Source organism: Dendrobates tinctorius, unplaced genomic scaffold, assembly GCF_039654945.1.
Source record: "Dendrobates tinctorius isolate UK_male_01 unplaced genomic scaffold, ASM3965494v1 ptg000548l, whole genome shotgun sequence".
Lineage (NCBI taxonomy): Eukaryota > Metazoa > Chordata > Amphibia > Anura > Dendrobatidae > Dendrobates > Dendrobates tinctorius.
Window position 1 is genome coordinate 62190 of NW_027362206.1, and position 17984 is coordinate 80173.

Consider the following 17984-nt stretch of genomic DNA (forward strand, 5'->3'; position numbering starts at 1 on the left):
ACATGTCGGGCCGGGGGAGTGACATAAGGAGTGCAAAAAGGCTGACAACGGCCGTTTCGTGCTACCTGAGCGCTTCAAACTCGACGAGTGCGACCATTTCTTCATGTGGATTCCGAGTATTGTCTATTTCAGGTCAAGTACCCGAGTTCACCAGCCGTCTGCTTCCTGCATACCGCACACCTTCTGAGAATATACGGTAACAGCGGTGCCATCCGCGTTTTTTCTTGATTGTTGCTATAATTCATAGTTTTGATGCCTTCAGAATGAATCTACAATTTTCATAGTCGTGAAATAAAAGAAAACTCTTTGAATGAGGTGTGTCCAAACTTTTGGTCTGTACTGTATATATGTAATAGATATTATAGTGTATTACATATTTACAATTTATTACAGTTTTGTGTTCTAAAGTTGTATTCCAATAAATATTCTGTTCTATCTAAATATCTTGATTATTGATCATAAAAATGATTAAATGTCTGATGTTCACATTGTACTACAATAACATTTTCACTTAAATATAAGCAATATATGTGTGGGAGTCTGAGTCGGTGTAAGGGAAATTGAGGAGTCAGAGTCGCAGCATTGGCTTACCGACTCCACAGCCCTGCTTGTATTCCCCTAATAGTAGCCTGTACCTGGCTCCTCAGCTTGCTGGCACTTGTAGTCCCCCAATAGTAGCCTATACCTGGCTCCTCGGCTTGCTGGTGCTTGTAGTCCCCCAATAGTAGCCTGTACCTGGCTCCTCGGCTTGCTGGCGCTTGTAGTCCCCCAATAGTAGCCTGCACCTGGCTCCTCAGCTTGCTGGCGCTTGTAGTCCCCCAATAGTAGCCTATACCTGGCTCCTCGGCTTGCTGGTGCTTGTAGTCCCCCAATAGTAGCCTGCACCTGGCTCCTCGGCTTGCTGGCGCTTGTAGTCCCCCAATAGTAGCCTGTACCTGGCTCCTCAGCTTGCTGGCACTTGTAGTCCCCCAATAGTAGCCTATACCTGGCTCCTCGGCTTGCTGGCACTTGTAGTCCCCCAATAGTAGCCTATACCTGGCTCCTCGGCTTGCTGGTGCTTGTAGTCCCCCAATAGTCCAGACATAGCATTGTCACACTTCAATAATACACTGAAGAATGCCCTAGATGAAGCAGCACCTTCTATACGCAGAAAGACCCGACATAGACAATGGCAGCCCTGGCACACAACGCAAACACGCTTTCTTCAGCGCTGCTCGAGGTGTGCAGAGCGGCAGTGGAGAAAATCTCTCTTAGCAGAAGACTTCATCCACTATAAGTTTATGCTCAAAACCTATAACTCTGCCCTTCATCTGGCCAAACAATCCTACTTCACCACCCTCATCACCTCACTATTCAACAACCCAAGACGACTTTTTGAAACCTTAAACTCCCTCCTGAAACCTAAAGTACAGGCCCCCATCACCAACCTCAGCGGTGAGGATCTGGCCACTTATTTCCTAGAAAAAATCAACCACATCCATCAGGATATCTCAGCCCAATCTCCTCAGTGCCTGGATCCCCTTCCCTGCCGCACCTCAAGCCCACTAGACATCTTTGAGCCTGTTTCAGAAGAAGAAGTTTCCAAGCTCCTCGCTTCTGCTCGGCCTACAACCTGCAACAGTGACCCTATTCCTTCACAGCTCCTGCAGTCTCTCTCACCAGTGGTCACCACTCACCTGACTAAAATATTTAACCTCTCTCTTTCTTCAGGTATATTTCCCTCCTCATTTAAACATGCCATCATAACCCCTTTACTTAAAAAGCCATCCCTGGACCAGAACTGCACTGCTAACTACAGACCTGTCTCTAACCTTCCCTTCATCTCTAAACTCCTGGAACGCCTGGTCCACTCCCGTCTAATCCGCTATCTCTCTGATAACTCTCTTCTCAACCCCTTACAATCTGGTTTCCGCTCTTTACACTCCACTGAAACTGCCCTCACTAAAGTCTCTAATGATTTAATAACAGCTAAATCTAAAGGTCGTTGCTCCCTGCTGATTCTCCTGGATCTCTCTGCCGCATTTGACACTGTGGATCACCAGCTCCTCCTCACTATGCTCCGCTCTATAGGCCTCAAGGGCACAGCCCTCTCCTGGTTCTCCTCCTACCTCTCTGACCGCTCCTTCACTGTATCTTTTGCCGGCTCCTCTTCCTCTCCTCGTCCCCTTACTATCGGGGTCCCGCAGGGCTCAGTCCTAGGCCCCCTCCTCTTCTCTTTATACACTGCCCCTATTGGACAAACAATCAGCAGATTTGGGTTCCAGTACCACCTCTATGCTGATGACACCCAATTATACACTTCTTCCCCTGACATCACCCCTACCCTAATTCAAAATACCAAGGATTGTCTGTCTGCTGTCTCTAGCATCATGTCCTCCCTCTATCTGAAACTAAATCTCTCTAAAACTGAACTTCTTGTGTTTCTCCCCTCTACTAACCTCACTCTACCTAACATCGAAATAACCCTGGAGGGTTCAACCATAACTCCCGAGCAGCATGCCCGCTGTCTTGGGGTCATATTCGACACTGAACTTTCCTTTACTCCGTACATCCGATCACTCAGTCGCTCTTGTCACCTGCATCTTCAAAACATCTCCAGAATCCGACCTTTTCTCACGTTTGAAACTGCTAAAACTCTTACTGTCGCTCTTATTCATTCTCGCCTGGACTACTGCAACTCTCTTCTGATCGGTCTCCCTCTTACCAAACTTTCTCCTCTCCAATCCATCTTGAATGCGGCAGCCAGGGTCATATTTCTGTCCAGCCGCTTCACCGATGCCTCCATCTTGTGCCAGTCATTACACTGGCTACCTATTCGCTACAGGGTCCAGTGTAATCTCATCTCTCTCACCCACAAAGCTCTCCACTGTTCTGCACCGCCTTATATCTCATCTCTGTCTATCGCCCTACACGTGCCCTCCGTTCTACAAATGACCTAAGACTAACATCCCCCGTAATCCGAACCTCGCACCTCCGTCTCCAAGACTTCTCTCGTGCTGCTCCAGCTCTCTGGAATGCACTTCCCCAGACGATCAGACTGATACCTAGCCCTGACCTATTCAAGCGTGCTTTGAAAACCCATCTCTTCAAACAAGCCTACCACATCAACTACCCAGCAAGCTAACTTTGCCCTGTTCCCTCCTTCCAAATATTATTCTGAATCTGCACCCTACTATTCATCTGTCTCCACACCCTTCATGCACATGATAACTGCACTTGATACATGTCTATTGCACTTAAACACACGGGCTGATGACCGGATCATGCAGCTTTATATGAAAATCCCTATTATAATTGCCAGACCTGAATTAACAAGCATTTCTCACCTACTGTGTCCCCCCATTTCCTTGTAGATTGTAAGCTTGCGGGCAGGGACCTCACTCCTAATGTCACTGTTTGAATTGTCTTAACTTGTATTGAATTTATTGTCTGTACATGTCCCCGCTTAATTGTAAAGTGCTGCGGAATATGTTGGCGCTATATAAATAAAAATTATTATTATTATTAATAGTAACCTACACCTGGCTCCTCGGCTTGTTGGCACTTATAGTCCCCCAATAGTAGCCTGCACCTGGCTCCTCGGCTTGTTGGCACTTATAGTCCCCCAATAGTAGCCTGCACCTGGCTCCTCGGCTTGTTGGCACTTATAGTCCCCCAATAGTAGCCTGCACCTGGCTCCTCGGCTTGCTGGCACTTATAGTCCCCCAATAGTAGCCTATACCTGGCTCCTCGGCTTGTTGGCACTTATAGTCCCGCAATAGTAGCCTGCACCTGGCTCCTCGGCTTGCTGGCACTTATAGTCCCCCAATAGTAGCCTATACCTGGCTCCTCGGCTTGCTGGCGCTTGTGCTCCCCCAATAGTAGCCTATACCTGGCTCCTCGGCTTGCTGGCACTTATAGTCCCCCAATAGTAGCCTGTACCTGGCTCCTCGGCTTGCTGGTGCTTGTAGTCCCCCAATAGTAACCTGCACCTGGCTCCTCGGCTTGCTGGCACTTGTAGTTCCCCAATAGTAACCTGCACCTGGCTCCTCGGCTTGCTGGTGCTTCTAGTCCCCCAATAGTAGCCTGTACCTGGCTCCACGGCTTGCTGGCACTTGTAGTTCCCCAATAATAACTGGCACCTGGCTCCTCGGCTTGCTGGCACTTGTAGTTCCCCAATAGTAGCCTGTACCTGGCTCCTCGGCTTGCTGGTGCTTCTAGTCCCCCAATAGTAGCCTGTACCTGGCTCCACGGCTTGCTGGCACTTGTAGTTCCCCAATAGTAACCTGCACCTGGCTCCTCGGCTTGCTGGCACTTGTAGTTCCCCAATAGTAGCCTGTACCTGGCTCCTCGGCTTGCTGGTGCTTCTAGTCCCCCAATAGTAGCCTGTACCTGGCTCCACGGCTTGCTGGCACTTGTAGTTCCCCAATAGTAACCTGCACCTGGCTCCTCGGCTTGCTGGTGCTTCTAGTCCCCCAATAGTAGCCTGTACCTGGCTCCACGGCTTGCTGGCACTTGTAGTTCCCCAATAATAACTGGCACCTGGCTCCTCGGCTTGCTGGCACTTGTAGTTCCCCAATAGTAGCCTGTACCTGGCTCCTCGGCTTGCTGGTGCTTGTAGTCCCCCAATAGTAGCCTGTACCTGGCTCCACGGCTTGCTGGCACTTGTAGTTCCCCAATAATAACTGGCACCTGGCTCCTCGGCTTGCTGGCACTTGTAGTTCCCCAATAGTAGCCTGTACCTGGCTCCTCGGCTTGCTGGCACTTGTAGTTCCCCAATAGTAGCCTGTACCTGGCTCCTCGGCTTGCTGGTGCTTCTAGTCCCCCAATAGTAACCTGCACCTGGCTCCTCGGCTTGCTGGTGCTTGTAGTCCCCCAATAGTAGCCTGTACCTGGCTCCTCGGCTTGCTGGCACTTATAGTCCCCCAATAGTAGCCTGCACCTGGCTCCTCAGCTTGCTGGTGCTTGTAGTCCCCCAATAGTAACCTGCACCTGGCTCCTCGGCTTGCTGGTGCTTGTAGTCCCCCAATAGTAACCTGCACCTGGCTCCTCGGCTTGCTGGCACTTATAGTCCCCCAATAGTAGCCTGCACCTGGCTCCTCGGCTTGCTGGTGCTTGTAGTCCCCCAATAGTAACCTGCACCTGGCTCCTCGGCTTGCTGGTGCTTGTAGTCCCCCAATAGTAACCTGTACCTGGCTCCACGGCTTGCTGGCACTTGTAGTCCCCCAATAGTAACCTGCACCTGGCTCCTCGGCTTGCTGGTGCTTGTAGTACTACAGGGCCCTGGAGCCAGAACTACAAGTGCCGGGAGCCGGGGACAGACTGCTGGCAGAACCACAAGTAGCAGGAGGCACGACTGTCTCTAAAATTCCCACAAGCGCCAGCAGCACACCGAGTCGCGCAGGGCATGCTGGGACTTGTAGTGCGGCGCCATCAGGTCAGGGCCCTTACAATTTGATCATCCATTCCCCCTGCAGGATGTCCCTCCAGCTGCCGTCAGTGATCTCTATCACGTCTCCCTTCTTGGCCAGCAGCGCTGCCGGGAGCAGGACAAGCATGAAGCACCGAAGCCAGTACAGCGCCATGACACCGCCGGCCCCGCCCTCACTGAGAGAGGCCTCCGCAGGCAGCAGATGGACAGCCCGGGGGGAGGAGCTAGGGGGCTTTCACTCAGCGCCGCGCCCAATGACGCCACCTTGTGGTTGGCAGACGGTCACGTGGTGTGCCCGAACTATACAGTATTGCACGATGGCGCCACCTTGTGGTTGGTAAAATTACATGTAGGATTGAAGGACAAGGTTTGAGCAATTCAGTGATTTTTACTTTGTTTTACTCACAAGTAACATTTTTTTCTCCACAATTTTCTGATCAACAGTCCATTCATAAAATGTAAAAAAAAATATGCACAGATGATGCGATCATCGCTTTCCCCATTGGGGCTCACAGTCTTCTGCTGAGCAGTGCATAAAGTATTAGGACACAAGTATACCAGCATTACGTAACAAGTACATGTGGGCAGGTCAGGTACGTCAGTCACTGAGTACACCCGCAGGCAGCCATTGTCCTCTACCACCCTTATAATAATAATTTATTTCTATAGCGCAGACATATTCCGCAGCACTTTACATTTCGGAGGGGACTTGTACAGACAATAGACATTACAGCATAACAATAATCACATAGATCATAACAGATACCAAGAGGAGTGAGGGCCCTGCTCGCAAGCTTACCGTCTATGAGGAAAGAGGGGAGACACGAAAGGTGGGTGGTAACAGTTGCCCTGATTGTATGGACCAGTCATAATGTTAAGTGTGTAACAGTACAGACACAGAGGGCTAATGGATGCATAAAGCATGTGAGAACATGATGCGGGAAACCTGGTTATGGTAAAACTTTTGGCTCTGCCACACAGGGATAGATTAGGTTAATGTGTTGAGGCGATAGGCCAGGCTGAATAAATGCGTTTTCAGGGCACGCTTAAAATTGTGGGAATTGGGGACTAATCGTATTGACCTGGGAAGTGCATTCCAAAGAATTGGCGCAGCACGTGTAAAGTCTTGGAGACGGGAGTGGGAGGTTCTGATTATTGAGGATGCTAACCTCAGGTCATCTGCAGAATGGAGGGAGCGGGTAGGGTGGTACACTGAAACAAGGGAGGAGATGTAGGGTGGTGCTGAGCCGTGGAGAGCTTTGTGGGTGAGGGTAATAAGTTTATACTGAATTCTGGAGTGGATGGGTAGCCAGTGTAATGACTGGCACAAGGTAGAGGCATCTGTGTAACGATTGGTGAGGAATATGATCCTGGCTGCAGCATTCAAGACAGATTGGAGAGGGGAGAGTTTGGTAAGAGGGAGACCAATTAGAAGGGAGTTACAATAGTCCAGACGAGAATGAATAAGAGAAACAGTAAGAGTTTTTGCGGAGTCAAAAGTAAGAAAGGGTCGAATTCTAGAAATATTTTTGAGGTGCAGATGACAAGAGCGAGCCAGTGATCGAATGTAGGGGGCGAAGGAAAGCTCGGAGTCAAGCATGACCCCAAGACAGCGGGCATGTTGCTGGGGAGTAATAGTGGAATCACACACGGAATTGGCAATGTCGGGTATAGGTACATTAATACTAAAGAAACACAAAAAACTGAACTGTAGGCATTTACTACAGGCCGCCTGTGCAAGCTGAAGATATGGATGAACTCTTTATGCATCAAATGGCCAAGTTCTCCAAAAAATATGACATGGTTGTCATGGGAGATTTCAACTATCCAGACATTTGTTGGGAATCTCTCTCAGGCAAAACTAACAGGTCAAGGAAATTCTTATCCTCTCTTGCTGACAACTTTATCTTCCAAAAGGTAGGGGATAAAACAAGGGGAACTGCTACCTTGGATCTAATCCTTATAAACAGGGAGGAAATGGTTGAGGAGGTAAAAGTGGCTGGGACTCTAGGAGGTAGCGACCATGCTATTTTAGAATTTTGGATAACTAGAGGAGGAAGACCTGTGAAGACTCAGACGTCAAGGTTAGATTTCAGAAAGGCAGATTTTAAGGGATTCAGAAAGAGAATTGGAGGGATCCAATGGCTGGATATCCTTAAAGACAAAAATGGCCAGGAAGGATGGGAAATCTTGAAAAATGAAATTCTCAAAGCACAATTGTTAACAATTCCGAAAAGAGGGAAGAATAGGAAGCATTTAAGGAAGCCAGGATGGATGAACACAGAACTTAAGCACATGCTAAAAAGGAAGAAAAAAATGTTTATAAAATGGAAAGAGGGAGGCATATCTAAAGAAGAATATAATGCTGTCTGCAGAACCTGCAGGGCAAAAATCAGATTATCTAAAGCTGACAATGAAATGAGGCTTGCAAGAGATGTCAAAAGCAATAATAAAGGATTTTGGGGATATGTCAAAAGTAAAAGAAAAGTCAAAGATGCTATAGGATTTTTACAGGATGAAAATGATGAAATGGTAAGACAGGATGTTGAGAAGGCCGAACTTTTAAATTTCTATTTTGCATCTGTTTTCTCTCAGAAAGGAAATGTAACATCAACTGTTCTTCACTGTCATATTAAGGGAATAGAAGAATCCAGGATATCTATAAACAGAAAGATAGTGAGGAAACACTTAGCTAACCTAAATGAATTCAAGTCTCCAGGTCCAGATGAATTACACCCCAGAGTACTGAAGGAGATAGCAGAAGAAATTTTTGAACCCCTCTCCATAATCTTTGAAAATTCTTGGAGAACAGGAGAAGTCCCAGAAGACTGGAGAAGAGCAAATGTTGTTCCTATCTTCAAAAAGGGGAAGAAGGTGGACCCAGGCAACTATAGGCCGGTGAGTCTGACTTCTATACCAGGAAAGATCTTTGAACAAATTATTAAACAACATGTATGTCAGTACCTGGATAAGAATGAAGTGATTAAACAGAGTCAGCATGGGTTTGTAACTAATAAGTCATGTCAGACTAACTTAATTTCCTTCTATGACGGAATCACTGATTGGGTGGATCAAGGAAATGCTGTAGATATAGTATATCTTGACTTCAGCAAAGCATTTGACAAAGTATCTCAAACAATCCTTATTGAAAAAATGACTAAGTATGGAATGGACAAGGCAACTGTTAGGTGGATTCATAACTGGCTTAGTGATCGGACCCAAAGAGTGGTCGTAAATGGCTGCACATCCAGTTGGAAGAATGTCTCAAGTGGGGTACCACAGGGCTCTGTCCTGGGCCCTGTATTGTTCAACATCTTTATCAATGATTTAGATGAAGGAATTGAGGATAAACTGATTAAATTTGCTGATGACACAAAGCTAGGAGGGATAGCTAATACTAGAGAAGAGAGAGAGAGGATTCAAAAAGATATAAATAAACTGGAGAAGTGGGCAGCAAGTAACAGAATGGTTTTAACAGGGAAAAATGCAAAGTACTACATCTGGGCAATAAAAATGAAAAAAGCATATACAGAATGGGAGGAATAGGCCTAAGCAACAGCACGTGTGAAAAAGACTTGGGTATACTAATAGATCATAGACTGAATATGAGTCAACAGTGTGATGCAGCAGCAAAAAAGGCAAATGCAATTCTAGGATGTATTAACAGAAGCATACAGTCTAGATCACGTGAAGTCATTATTTCCCTCTACTCCTCTTTGGTCAGACCTCATCTGGAATATTGTGTCCAGTTTTGGGCACCACATTTTAGAAAAGACATCAACAAACTGGAGGAAGTTCAGAAAAGAGCAACCAGAATAGTGACCGGTCTGCAAACCCTGTCTTATGAGGAAAGGTTGCAGGATTTGGGATTGTTTAGTTTGCAAAAGAGAAGACTGAGAGGAGACTTAATAGCTGTCTACAAATATCTAAAGGGCTGCCACATTGTAGAAGGATCAACTTTATTCTCATTTGCACAAGGAAAGACTAGAAGCAATGGGATGAAACTGAATGGGAGGAGACACAGATTAGATATTAGAAAAAACTTTTTGACAGTTAGAGTGATCAATGAGTGGAACAAGCTGCCACGAGAAGTGGTGAGTTCTCCTTCAATGGAAGTCTTCAAACAGAGGCTGGACAGACATCTGACTGGGATGATTTAGCGAATCCTGCTTTGAGCAGGGGGTTGGACCAGATGGCCCAGGAGGTCCCTTCCAACTCTACCATTCTATGATTCTATGAACTGGAGTAGACTTGAATGACATGCATGATGTATCAATACAAAAAATGGTGGGGGGAACAAGAGGCGCAATAGTGCCCTATCACTAGTGACACTTGAAGTATGAGCGGTATAATACAGTTCCACTCACCTATACCAGTTGTGTCACCCACAACTGGCTTGAGAGCATATCACAGAATCAGCTGCTGCAGGGCCTCCACCAACCACTCACACGTGGAAAAACCTTCAGAAAGTTGTGGGAAGCAGGGTGTGTTGCAGTCCACGCTGCCGAGATTGACAAATCACCTGGGAAACAAGATGTTGTAGCAGTGTACTCCTTTATTTCCTCCTACGCGTTTCGGCGCCCTTCCTGGCACCTTCCTCAGGGATATATGCTTCCCACAACTTTCTGAATGCATGATGTAAAAGCATGTTCACACTGGCCATAAAAGCAAGCAAAACCAAAGGATAAAACAATGTGTGTATATACCCTTATGAAAATGAATAAGTAAAAAAGCAAGTGCATTAAATAACATGGGGTACTTGGTAAACACTATTTTGATAAAAAAAAGTATAAAGCTGGCCCACCACGGCAAGGTGTACCCATATGAGACAGTGAGTACACTAACTGTAGTTACTAACATTAGTAGCGGGAGGAAACACAAGGAGTTCAGTCTTTGACAGGTTCAGTTTCAGATATAGTGAGGACATGATATTAGACACAGTGTTTAGACAATTGCCGGTGTTTTCTAGAGAGACTGGCGTGATGTCAGGAGAAGAAGCGTATAATTGGGTGTCATCAGCATAGAGATGGTCCTGGAAACCAAATCTACTGATTAATAATAATAATAATAATAATAATCTTTATTTATATAGCGCCAACATATTCCGCAGCGCTTTACAGTTGAACAGTTTCAAACACAACAGTCATAAGTAACAACGTTAACAATACAATAATTAAAGCGAAATAAGACGACCCTGCTCGTGGAGCTTACAATCTACAATGAGGTGGGGGGGATACAAAGCACAGGTTTGTATTTACAATGATGTATTTACAATGACGGTCCAGCCATCTTCAGGGGGTGGGGGTTAGATGGAGATAGTGAATGGGCTACACACACACAAACATGACTTTGATTACTGAATGTGATAGGCCGCTCTGAACAAATGTGTTTTGAGCGAGCGCCTAAAACTATGCAAATTGTGGATGGTCCTAATATTTTGGGGTAGAGCATTCCAGAGGATTGGCGCAGCACGGGAGAAGTCTTGGAGTCGGGAGTGGGAGGTACGGATTAGGGCAGAGGTTAGTCGAAAGTCATTTGCAGAGCGCAGCGGTCGGTTAGGCCGATAGACAGAAATGAGGGAGGAGATGTAAGGGGGTGCCGCACTGTGGAGAGCTTTGTGGGTGAGAACAAGTACTTTGAATTGTACCCTGTAATGAATGGGCAGCCAGTGTAACGACTGGCGAAGAGCGGACGCGTCTGAGAAACGATTAGCCAGATGGACAACCCTGGCTGCTGCATTAAGGATAGACTGGAGACTGATTGTGTGACCAATAGGGGCAGTGTACAAGGAGAAGAGGAGGGGGCCTAGAACCGATCCTTGAGGGACCCTAACAGTAAGGGGAAGGTGAGAGGAGGAGGAACCGGCAAAAGATACAGTAAAGAAGCGGTCAGAGAGATAGGAGGAAAGCCAGCAGAGAACGGTGTCCTTGAGGCCAATGGAACGGAGCATAGTGAGGAGGAGCTGATGATCCACAGTGTCGAATGCTGCAGAGAGATCCAAGAGAATTAGCATGGAGTAATGACCATTTGATTTAGCTGTTAGTAGATCATTAGAGACTTTAGTGAGGGCTGTTTCAGTAGAGTGTAAAGAGCGGAAACCGGATTGGAGAGGGTCGAGAAGAGAGTTATCAGAGAGATAGCGGATCAGACGGGAGTGGACCAGGCATTCCAGGAGTTTAGAGATGAAGGGAAGATTAGAGACAGGTCTATAGTTAGCAGCACGGTTTTGGTCGAGGGATGGTTTTTTAAGTAGTGGATGTATGATGGCATGCTTAAATGAGGAGGGAAAGATACCAGAAGAGAGAGAGAGGTTAAATATTTTAGTTAGGTGAGTGATGACAGCAGGGGAAAGGGACTGGAGGAGATGTGACGGAAATGGGTCACTGGTGCGAGTGGTTGGGCGAGAAGATGCAAGGAGCCTGCTTACTTCTTCTGTGACTGGTTCAAAATCAGAGAGTGAGCTAGATGCAGTGGGGGAGGGAGGACAGTGCATGGTATGAGGTGATTGGGAGATAATTTCCTGTCGGATCTGGTCAATTTTATCTTTGAAGTAATTGGCCAGATCGTCAGCTCGGAGCTCCGTGGTTGGGGCCTGTACTCTTGGGTTGAGCAGGGAATGAAAAGTGTCAAAGAGACGTTTTGGGTTATTGGACAGTGAGGTGATGAGGGTGTCGAAATAGGTTTGTTTGGAGAGGTGAACGGCATAATGGTTGAAATCTTCATGTAGATTGGATTTTCTCCACAGACGTTCAGCGCACCTGGCGACCGCTGCAGGAAATGTGTTTGCAGGGTGTGCCAGGGTTGTCGCCGTCTGTGTTGTGGTGTTCTATTTATAGGGGGTGCAAATTCATCCAGGGCGCTTTGAAGTGTTTCATTGTAATGCGTCAATGCAGAATCAGGACATGAGAGGGAGGAGATAGGGGCCAATGAAGACTGCAAGTTCTACATAAGTTTCTGGGTGTTAATGGCCTGTATGTTTCTGTAAGTATGGACAGTGAGGGTGACCTGAGCAGCCTGGCAGTTCTTGATAGAGAATGAAAGAAGGTTGTGGTCATGTTAGGCGGCGGATTCCTGACACTGCACAGCGGGAATCCAGAGCCAGACATCCAGCGGTCTCCCATTATCTTCCGACCTCCCCGGGTGCTGCTCAGCAATCACGGTGAGCCAGGCGTGCTGCTCAGACTTGCTCTGACAGCCTGGATGTTGCTGCCACCTCTGGTGCAGCAATGGTAGCACAACCTGTTCTGCAGGGAACCGCTCCAGAGGATAAGTCCTCGTGCCGTGCTACTGGGCATGCCCGCAAGGTGACCTCTCACTGGAGAGCAGGGGTCACATGCTCAGGTCCTGCGTCGGATCTGATTGGTTCTTTCCAGGGTACTGGAAGGTCCCGGAAGCACATGACTATAAAAAGCCCGCATGGCGGCTCGGCCATGCGCTAGTGTAGCATATCATGCTGTGTGTGTATGGTGATGGATGCATGGACTGGTGACTGACTTATTATGAAACCCCTTCCCTTGGATACTACGAATGGTGACTGTGTGTTGGGTTAGTCAGCTCCAGATTGTGGCAAGCTACGCGCCACTGTGCTTTCCACGACAACACTAGCGTCCGTCGGTGCCTGGTTCTCGGCGCCGACGCTTGCGGCTTTATTTGCCGCTGCGCTGCATTAACAGCAGCTATTGGTGTTCGCGGCTGCGACGCCATACGCCGGCTACTGTGACGTTAACAGGGCCAGCGTCTTTACATTTATTTCTGCCAAGCGACTCTGTGTCTGAACAGAGCCGCTCCTAGCGTTCGGGTGACGTTAACCCGTGCGCACTACTTCACCTTCTGGTGCATCTGCCATTGCCCAGCAGCGGTCTTACCATCTACTGCACGGTGGACCCCGGGCGGCGAACGCACCTCCTATTATTTTATATCTGGTGCGTTCCGTAGACCATAACATTACACTAGCGCCAGGGTCCGGCTGGCAATGGCAGACGTGCAGCAGTTGCAGCGCTATATTCGGCGGCTAGAGAGCAGGTTGGCGGCTATTGAGAGCGCCAACTCAGCTGCGAATACCGCGCTAGCTGCTGTCCAGACTGTCGCCGAGGCTGTCTCACGTGCGCCCGCTCTTTTGCCCATGCCGACACTTTCTCGCCTCCCACTTCCCGACAAGTTTTTGGGTGACAGCGCCACCTGTAGGGGATTCGTCAGTCAGTGCTCATTTCAGCTCGAGTTACTGGCTGCACGGTTTCCTACAGAGCGGGCTAAGGTGGGGTTTATTGTGTCACTTTTGTCTGGCAGAGCATTACAGTGGGCCACGCCATTGTGGGAACGTGATGATCCCGTTGTTCAGGGTGCTGCACAGTTCCTCGCGGCCCTGAAGCAGGTCTTTCTGGGACCACGGATCACGCACGACACCTCTATCCAATTACTCTCTCTAACACAAGGGTCGCTCTCGGTTAGCCATTATGCCGTCCGGTTCCGGACACTGGCTTCCGAATTAGAGTGGCCGGACAAAGCATTGGTCCCGGTGTTTTGGAGAGGGTCAGCTGAGCACGTCAAAGACGCTCTAGCTATCAGAGAGGTTCCCACATGTCTGGAGGAATTAATTGCCGTCGCCACCCGTATTGACCTCCGGTTTACGGAGCGCGGGCTGGAATGTGCACAATCCAGACGCAGGGTTAAATTGGCTCCCACATTCAGTGAGCCGCTAACATACCCCACACAGGAGCTTTCACCCTCCGAACCTATGGAGGTGTCTTGCACCGGCCCTAAGCCACGTCCGATGCGAAGCTCTATACGTTGCTATCAGTGCCGACAATTTGGTCACTCGGCTAGCACGTGTCCTCTGCGGGCGAAAAAACGCCCACGTCCTGTGGCCGTAAGTGGTGGGCAGTCCAATACGAAACCCTTCTCACCCAAACCGGTATTCCGGGGTACCCTAGACAGTGGGGCCTCCACCTGGGAGGCAGAGGTTACCGTGGACTCTGGGGCCGAGGGTAGCTTTATGTCTTCTACCTTCGCCCAGAAACACACCATTCCCCTGGTACGATTACCTCAGCCTCTGACCATCAGGGTGGTTAGCGGAGCTCCGTTACCTTCTCAGGTGACCCATCAGACAGCTCCACTAGGGCTCACTATCTCACCCCCTCATCATGAGACTCTGTCCCTGCTAATCCTGCCAGACGGCATCGATCAGGTTCTGCTCGGGGTTCCCTGGCTTCGGTGCCACTCTCCTCATATCGAGTGGGCGACAGGGAAGATACTGGCCTGGAGCAAGGACTGCGAGGGGAGATGTCTAAGGGGCAGTCTTCAGGTGGCTTCCACTGAAGTGCCTGCGGATCTCTCCGCGCTACCTAAACCCTACCACCAATATGCGGACGTCTTCTCCAAAAAATCTGCAGAGACGCTCCCACCGCACCGTCCTTATGACTGCCCGATAGACCTCATGCCAGGCACAGAACCTCCTAGAGGCTGTGTGTATCTACTATCTCTCCCTGAGACAGAAGCTATGTCACAATATATCCGGGAGAACCTGGCTAGAGGCTTTATCAGAAAGTCGGTGTCACTGGCTGGTGCAGGGTTCTTCTTCGTTCAGAAGAAGAGCGGAGAGTTACGCCCTTGCATTGACTACCGAGGTCTAAATGCGATCACGGTTAAAACAAATACCCTCTACCGTTGATCTCTGAGTTGTTTGACAGGTTGCGAGGGGCCCGGATCTTTACTAAGTTGGATCTGCGAGGGGCATACAACCTGATCCGCATTCGCGAAGGAGACGAATGGAAGACAGCTTTTAATACCAGGGATGGCCATTACGAATATCTGGTTATGCCTTTTGGCCTTTGTAATGCGCCAGCTGTCTTCCAGGATTTTGTCAATGACGTCTTCCGCGACATGTTTTCTACCTCGGTGGTGGTATATCTGGATGATATACTCATCTTTTCGCCAGACTTGACTACCCACCGGAGGGACGTCCGCAGGGTCTTCGACCGTCTGCGGGCAAATTCCCTCTTTGCCAAGCTGGAGAAGTGTCAGTTTGAACAGGAGTCCTTGCCTTTCCTGGGCTATATCATCTCGGCCCAGGGGCTGGCCATGGATCCTGCCAAACTACAAGCGGTAATGGACTGGCAGGAACCTCATTCACTTAAAGCGGTGCAGCGCTTTTTGGGGTTCTTGAATTACTACCGCCAGTTTAAAACACATTTTTCCACACTGGTGGCTCCTTTGGTTGCTCTCACCAAGAAAGGAGCTAACCCCAACGCTTGGTCTGAACAGGTCTCCAAGGCTTTCTCGGCTATAAAATCTCATTTTGCTGGCGCTCCCATTTTACATTGTCCCGATGTGAATAAACCGTTTATTCTGGAGGTAGATGCCTCTTCCGTCGGTGCAGGAGCAGTCCTGTTCCAGAAGGATGCTCAAGGTCGGAAGCATCCATGCTTCTTCTTCTCGAAGACCTTCTCACCGGCGGAGAAGAATTACTCCATCGGTGACAGGGAGCTGCTGGCCATGAAGTTGGCCTTTTCAGAGTGGAGACATCTCCTGGAGGGGGCTCGCTTTCCCTTACAGGTATATACGGATCATAAAAATTTGGTCTACTTGCAGACGGCCCAGCGCCTGAACTCACGTCAGGCTAGGTGGTCACTATTCTTTTCTCGCTTCCGCTTCACCCTGCACTACCTATCAGGGGAAAAGAACATCCGTGCGGATGCTCTCTCACGCTCGGTGGTCTCAGCAGAAGAAGGAGAGGCTGAGCCTCGGTTAATTCTCCCGCCGGAGAGTTTTACGACCGTGGCTCCAGTCGCTCTCGAGTCAGTGCCACCAGGCAAGACCTTGGTGCCTCCTCAGCTACGGCCGGAGGTTCTCGCCTGGGCACACGCCTCCAGGGTAGGTGGCCATTTTGGCAATAAATGGACCACCGAACTCCTGGCTAGGTCATACTGGTGGCCACATATGGCTCGAGATGTTAAGGATTACGTGCAAGCATGCATCTCATGTGCTCGGAACAGACCCTCTATGCAGAGGCCGGCGGGGCTGTTGTATCCCTTGCCAGTGACGGATAGACCGTGGGAGATGGTTGTGTTGAGGTAGGGCTAAATTAACCCTTCACGGTTGATCAAGTGATTTCCAAATTAATTCACAGGGCGTTGCTAGCAACTAGTAATGACCACACGGAGACGGGGGTCTCTGTACGGGAGGATCGAGGCAGATCACTGAGCCCCTTTACTGAATCTCACATTACATAGCATTCTGCTTAATTATGCAAAGTATACAGCTACCAATAGAATCGTAATACATTTAAGCCAATAGTATTGCAAGAAAATCGGAATATGTCCCTAGCTGCGTGATGTAGAATATAGAACAATAGCACATTCTTTTAGGGTCTCATCTCATATCTCATATCTTGTACAAGCTGGAACAGTCTGGTTTCATAACAGCCGTGAACTTTCATCTAGTTAAGTTACAAAATTTAACTCGTAAACAGCAAAATGGCGTCGCAAGCACAAAAATGGAGTCTAAAGAACAAGATGTCCCGTACATCTGAATACTGTACTTCACAATTCCCCCCTAGATAAATTTTGATAACACATATGCAGCATCAGAGGTGCTATCCCAAGCCATAAGCTCGAGGCGTACTGGTCTTCACATGACTGATGCCGTGTTATCAGTCATGGCTGTCGCGGCGCACCCGTCCCCCCTGTATACTACAATTTACGAATAACAATTTTTGATGACGGTGGTGGGGATCTTTTGTAGGTAGTCATGCGCTTGGCTTCAACATCTTCATCAAGTAGCCTTTTGAGATCGGTGCAGAGAAGAGCAGGGGCAACGACACTTTTGGTATCATCATTAGCTGTCTTAGTGTAGAATTTCCTAATACATACAGAAATACACCAAAGAACAAGTTTTAGTATCACATATACAACAAGGATACAGACAGCAATATGCAACAAGCTTTGTAAGATCCCAGCTATCCAGCCCTCTATTCCCTTGAACCAATTGGCTGGATTGAGAAAGGAGAAGGTGTCTGACCACCAACTGTCCTTATTACGATCATTGTCTTTATCATATTGCTCTCTGAGTCTTTGAATATCTTCTAACTTTAACCTTAACTTCATAGTACTGTTAGGATCTATACAGTATAATGACAGCAAGCGGGTCCAATGACCTGACACATACCGCCTTGTGCTGCTGTTAAGTAGTCCAGCACTATAGTATGTTGATTAGTGACTATAATAAGTTGATTTTGGACAGCAACAGTAGTATTAAGTATGTCCAATATATCCCAAATTTGATCATCTAGATAGTCTGTGGCTCTAACCAATTTATCCCACATTTGTGTAATCATTGGGTAAATGAAAATAGAACTGACAATTTTATTGGCCACACTCATCTGCACTATATGTGGTCTCCCTGAAGGGTGGGGTGAATTGTCCGCAGCTCTTTTGTATAATGTATGTTTGGGTATAGCCTGTGTATCCAACTTTTTGTTCGGAATAACAAAGGTTGCCGGGGTCAAGTGACCCAGAGTACAAGTACCTCTTACCCCTACTGGCAACCATTTATAAGCATTGTCTCCACATACCCAGAA

General features: G+C 48.1%; 1 protein-coding gene across 2 annotated transcripts in view; it reads right to left on the reverse strand.

Annotated features, from left to right (window-relative positions):
* The window catches only part of TMX1 (thioredoxin related transmembrane protein 1), a 50544-nt gene extending 44938 nt beyond the window's left edge, over positions 1 to 5606 (reverse strand). Inside the window, exon 1 of one of the 2 annotated variants that reach the window (XM_073565117.1) lies at positions 5431 to 5606. In XM_073565117.1, coding sequence (XP_073421218.1) covers positions 5431 to 5564 — 134 coding nt within the window. In that variant the 5' untranslated portion in view covers positions 5565 to 5606. Of the gene's footprint in view, positions 1 to 3326; positions 3529 to 5430 lie in introns of those variants that run through there. The other variant, XM_073565118.1, reaches the window with a different exon arrangement.
* Positions 5607 to 17984: the final 12378 nt, after the last annotated feature.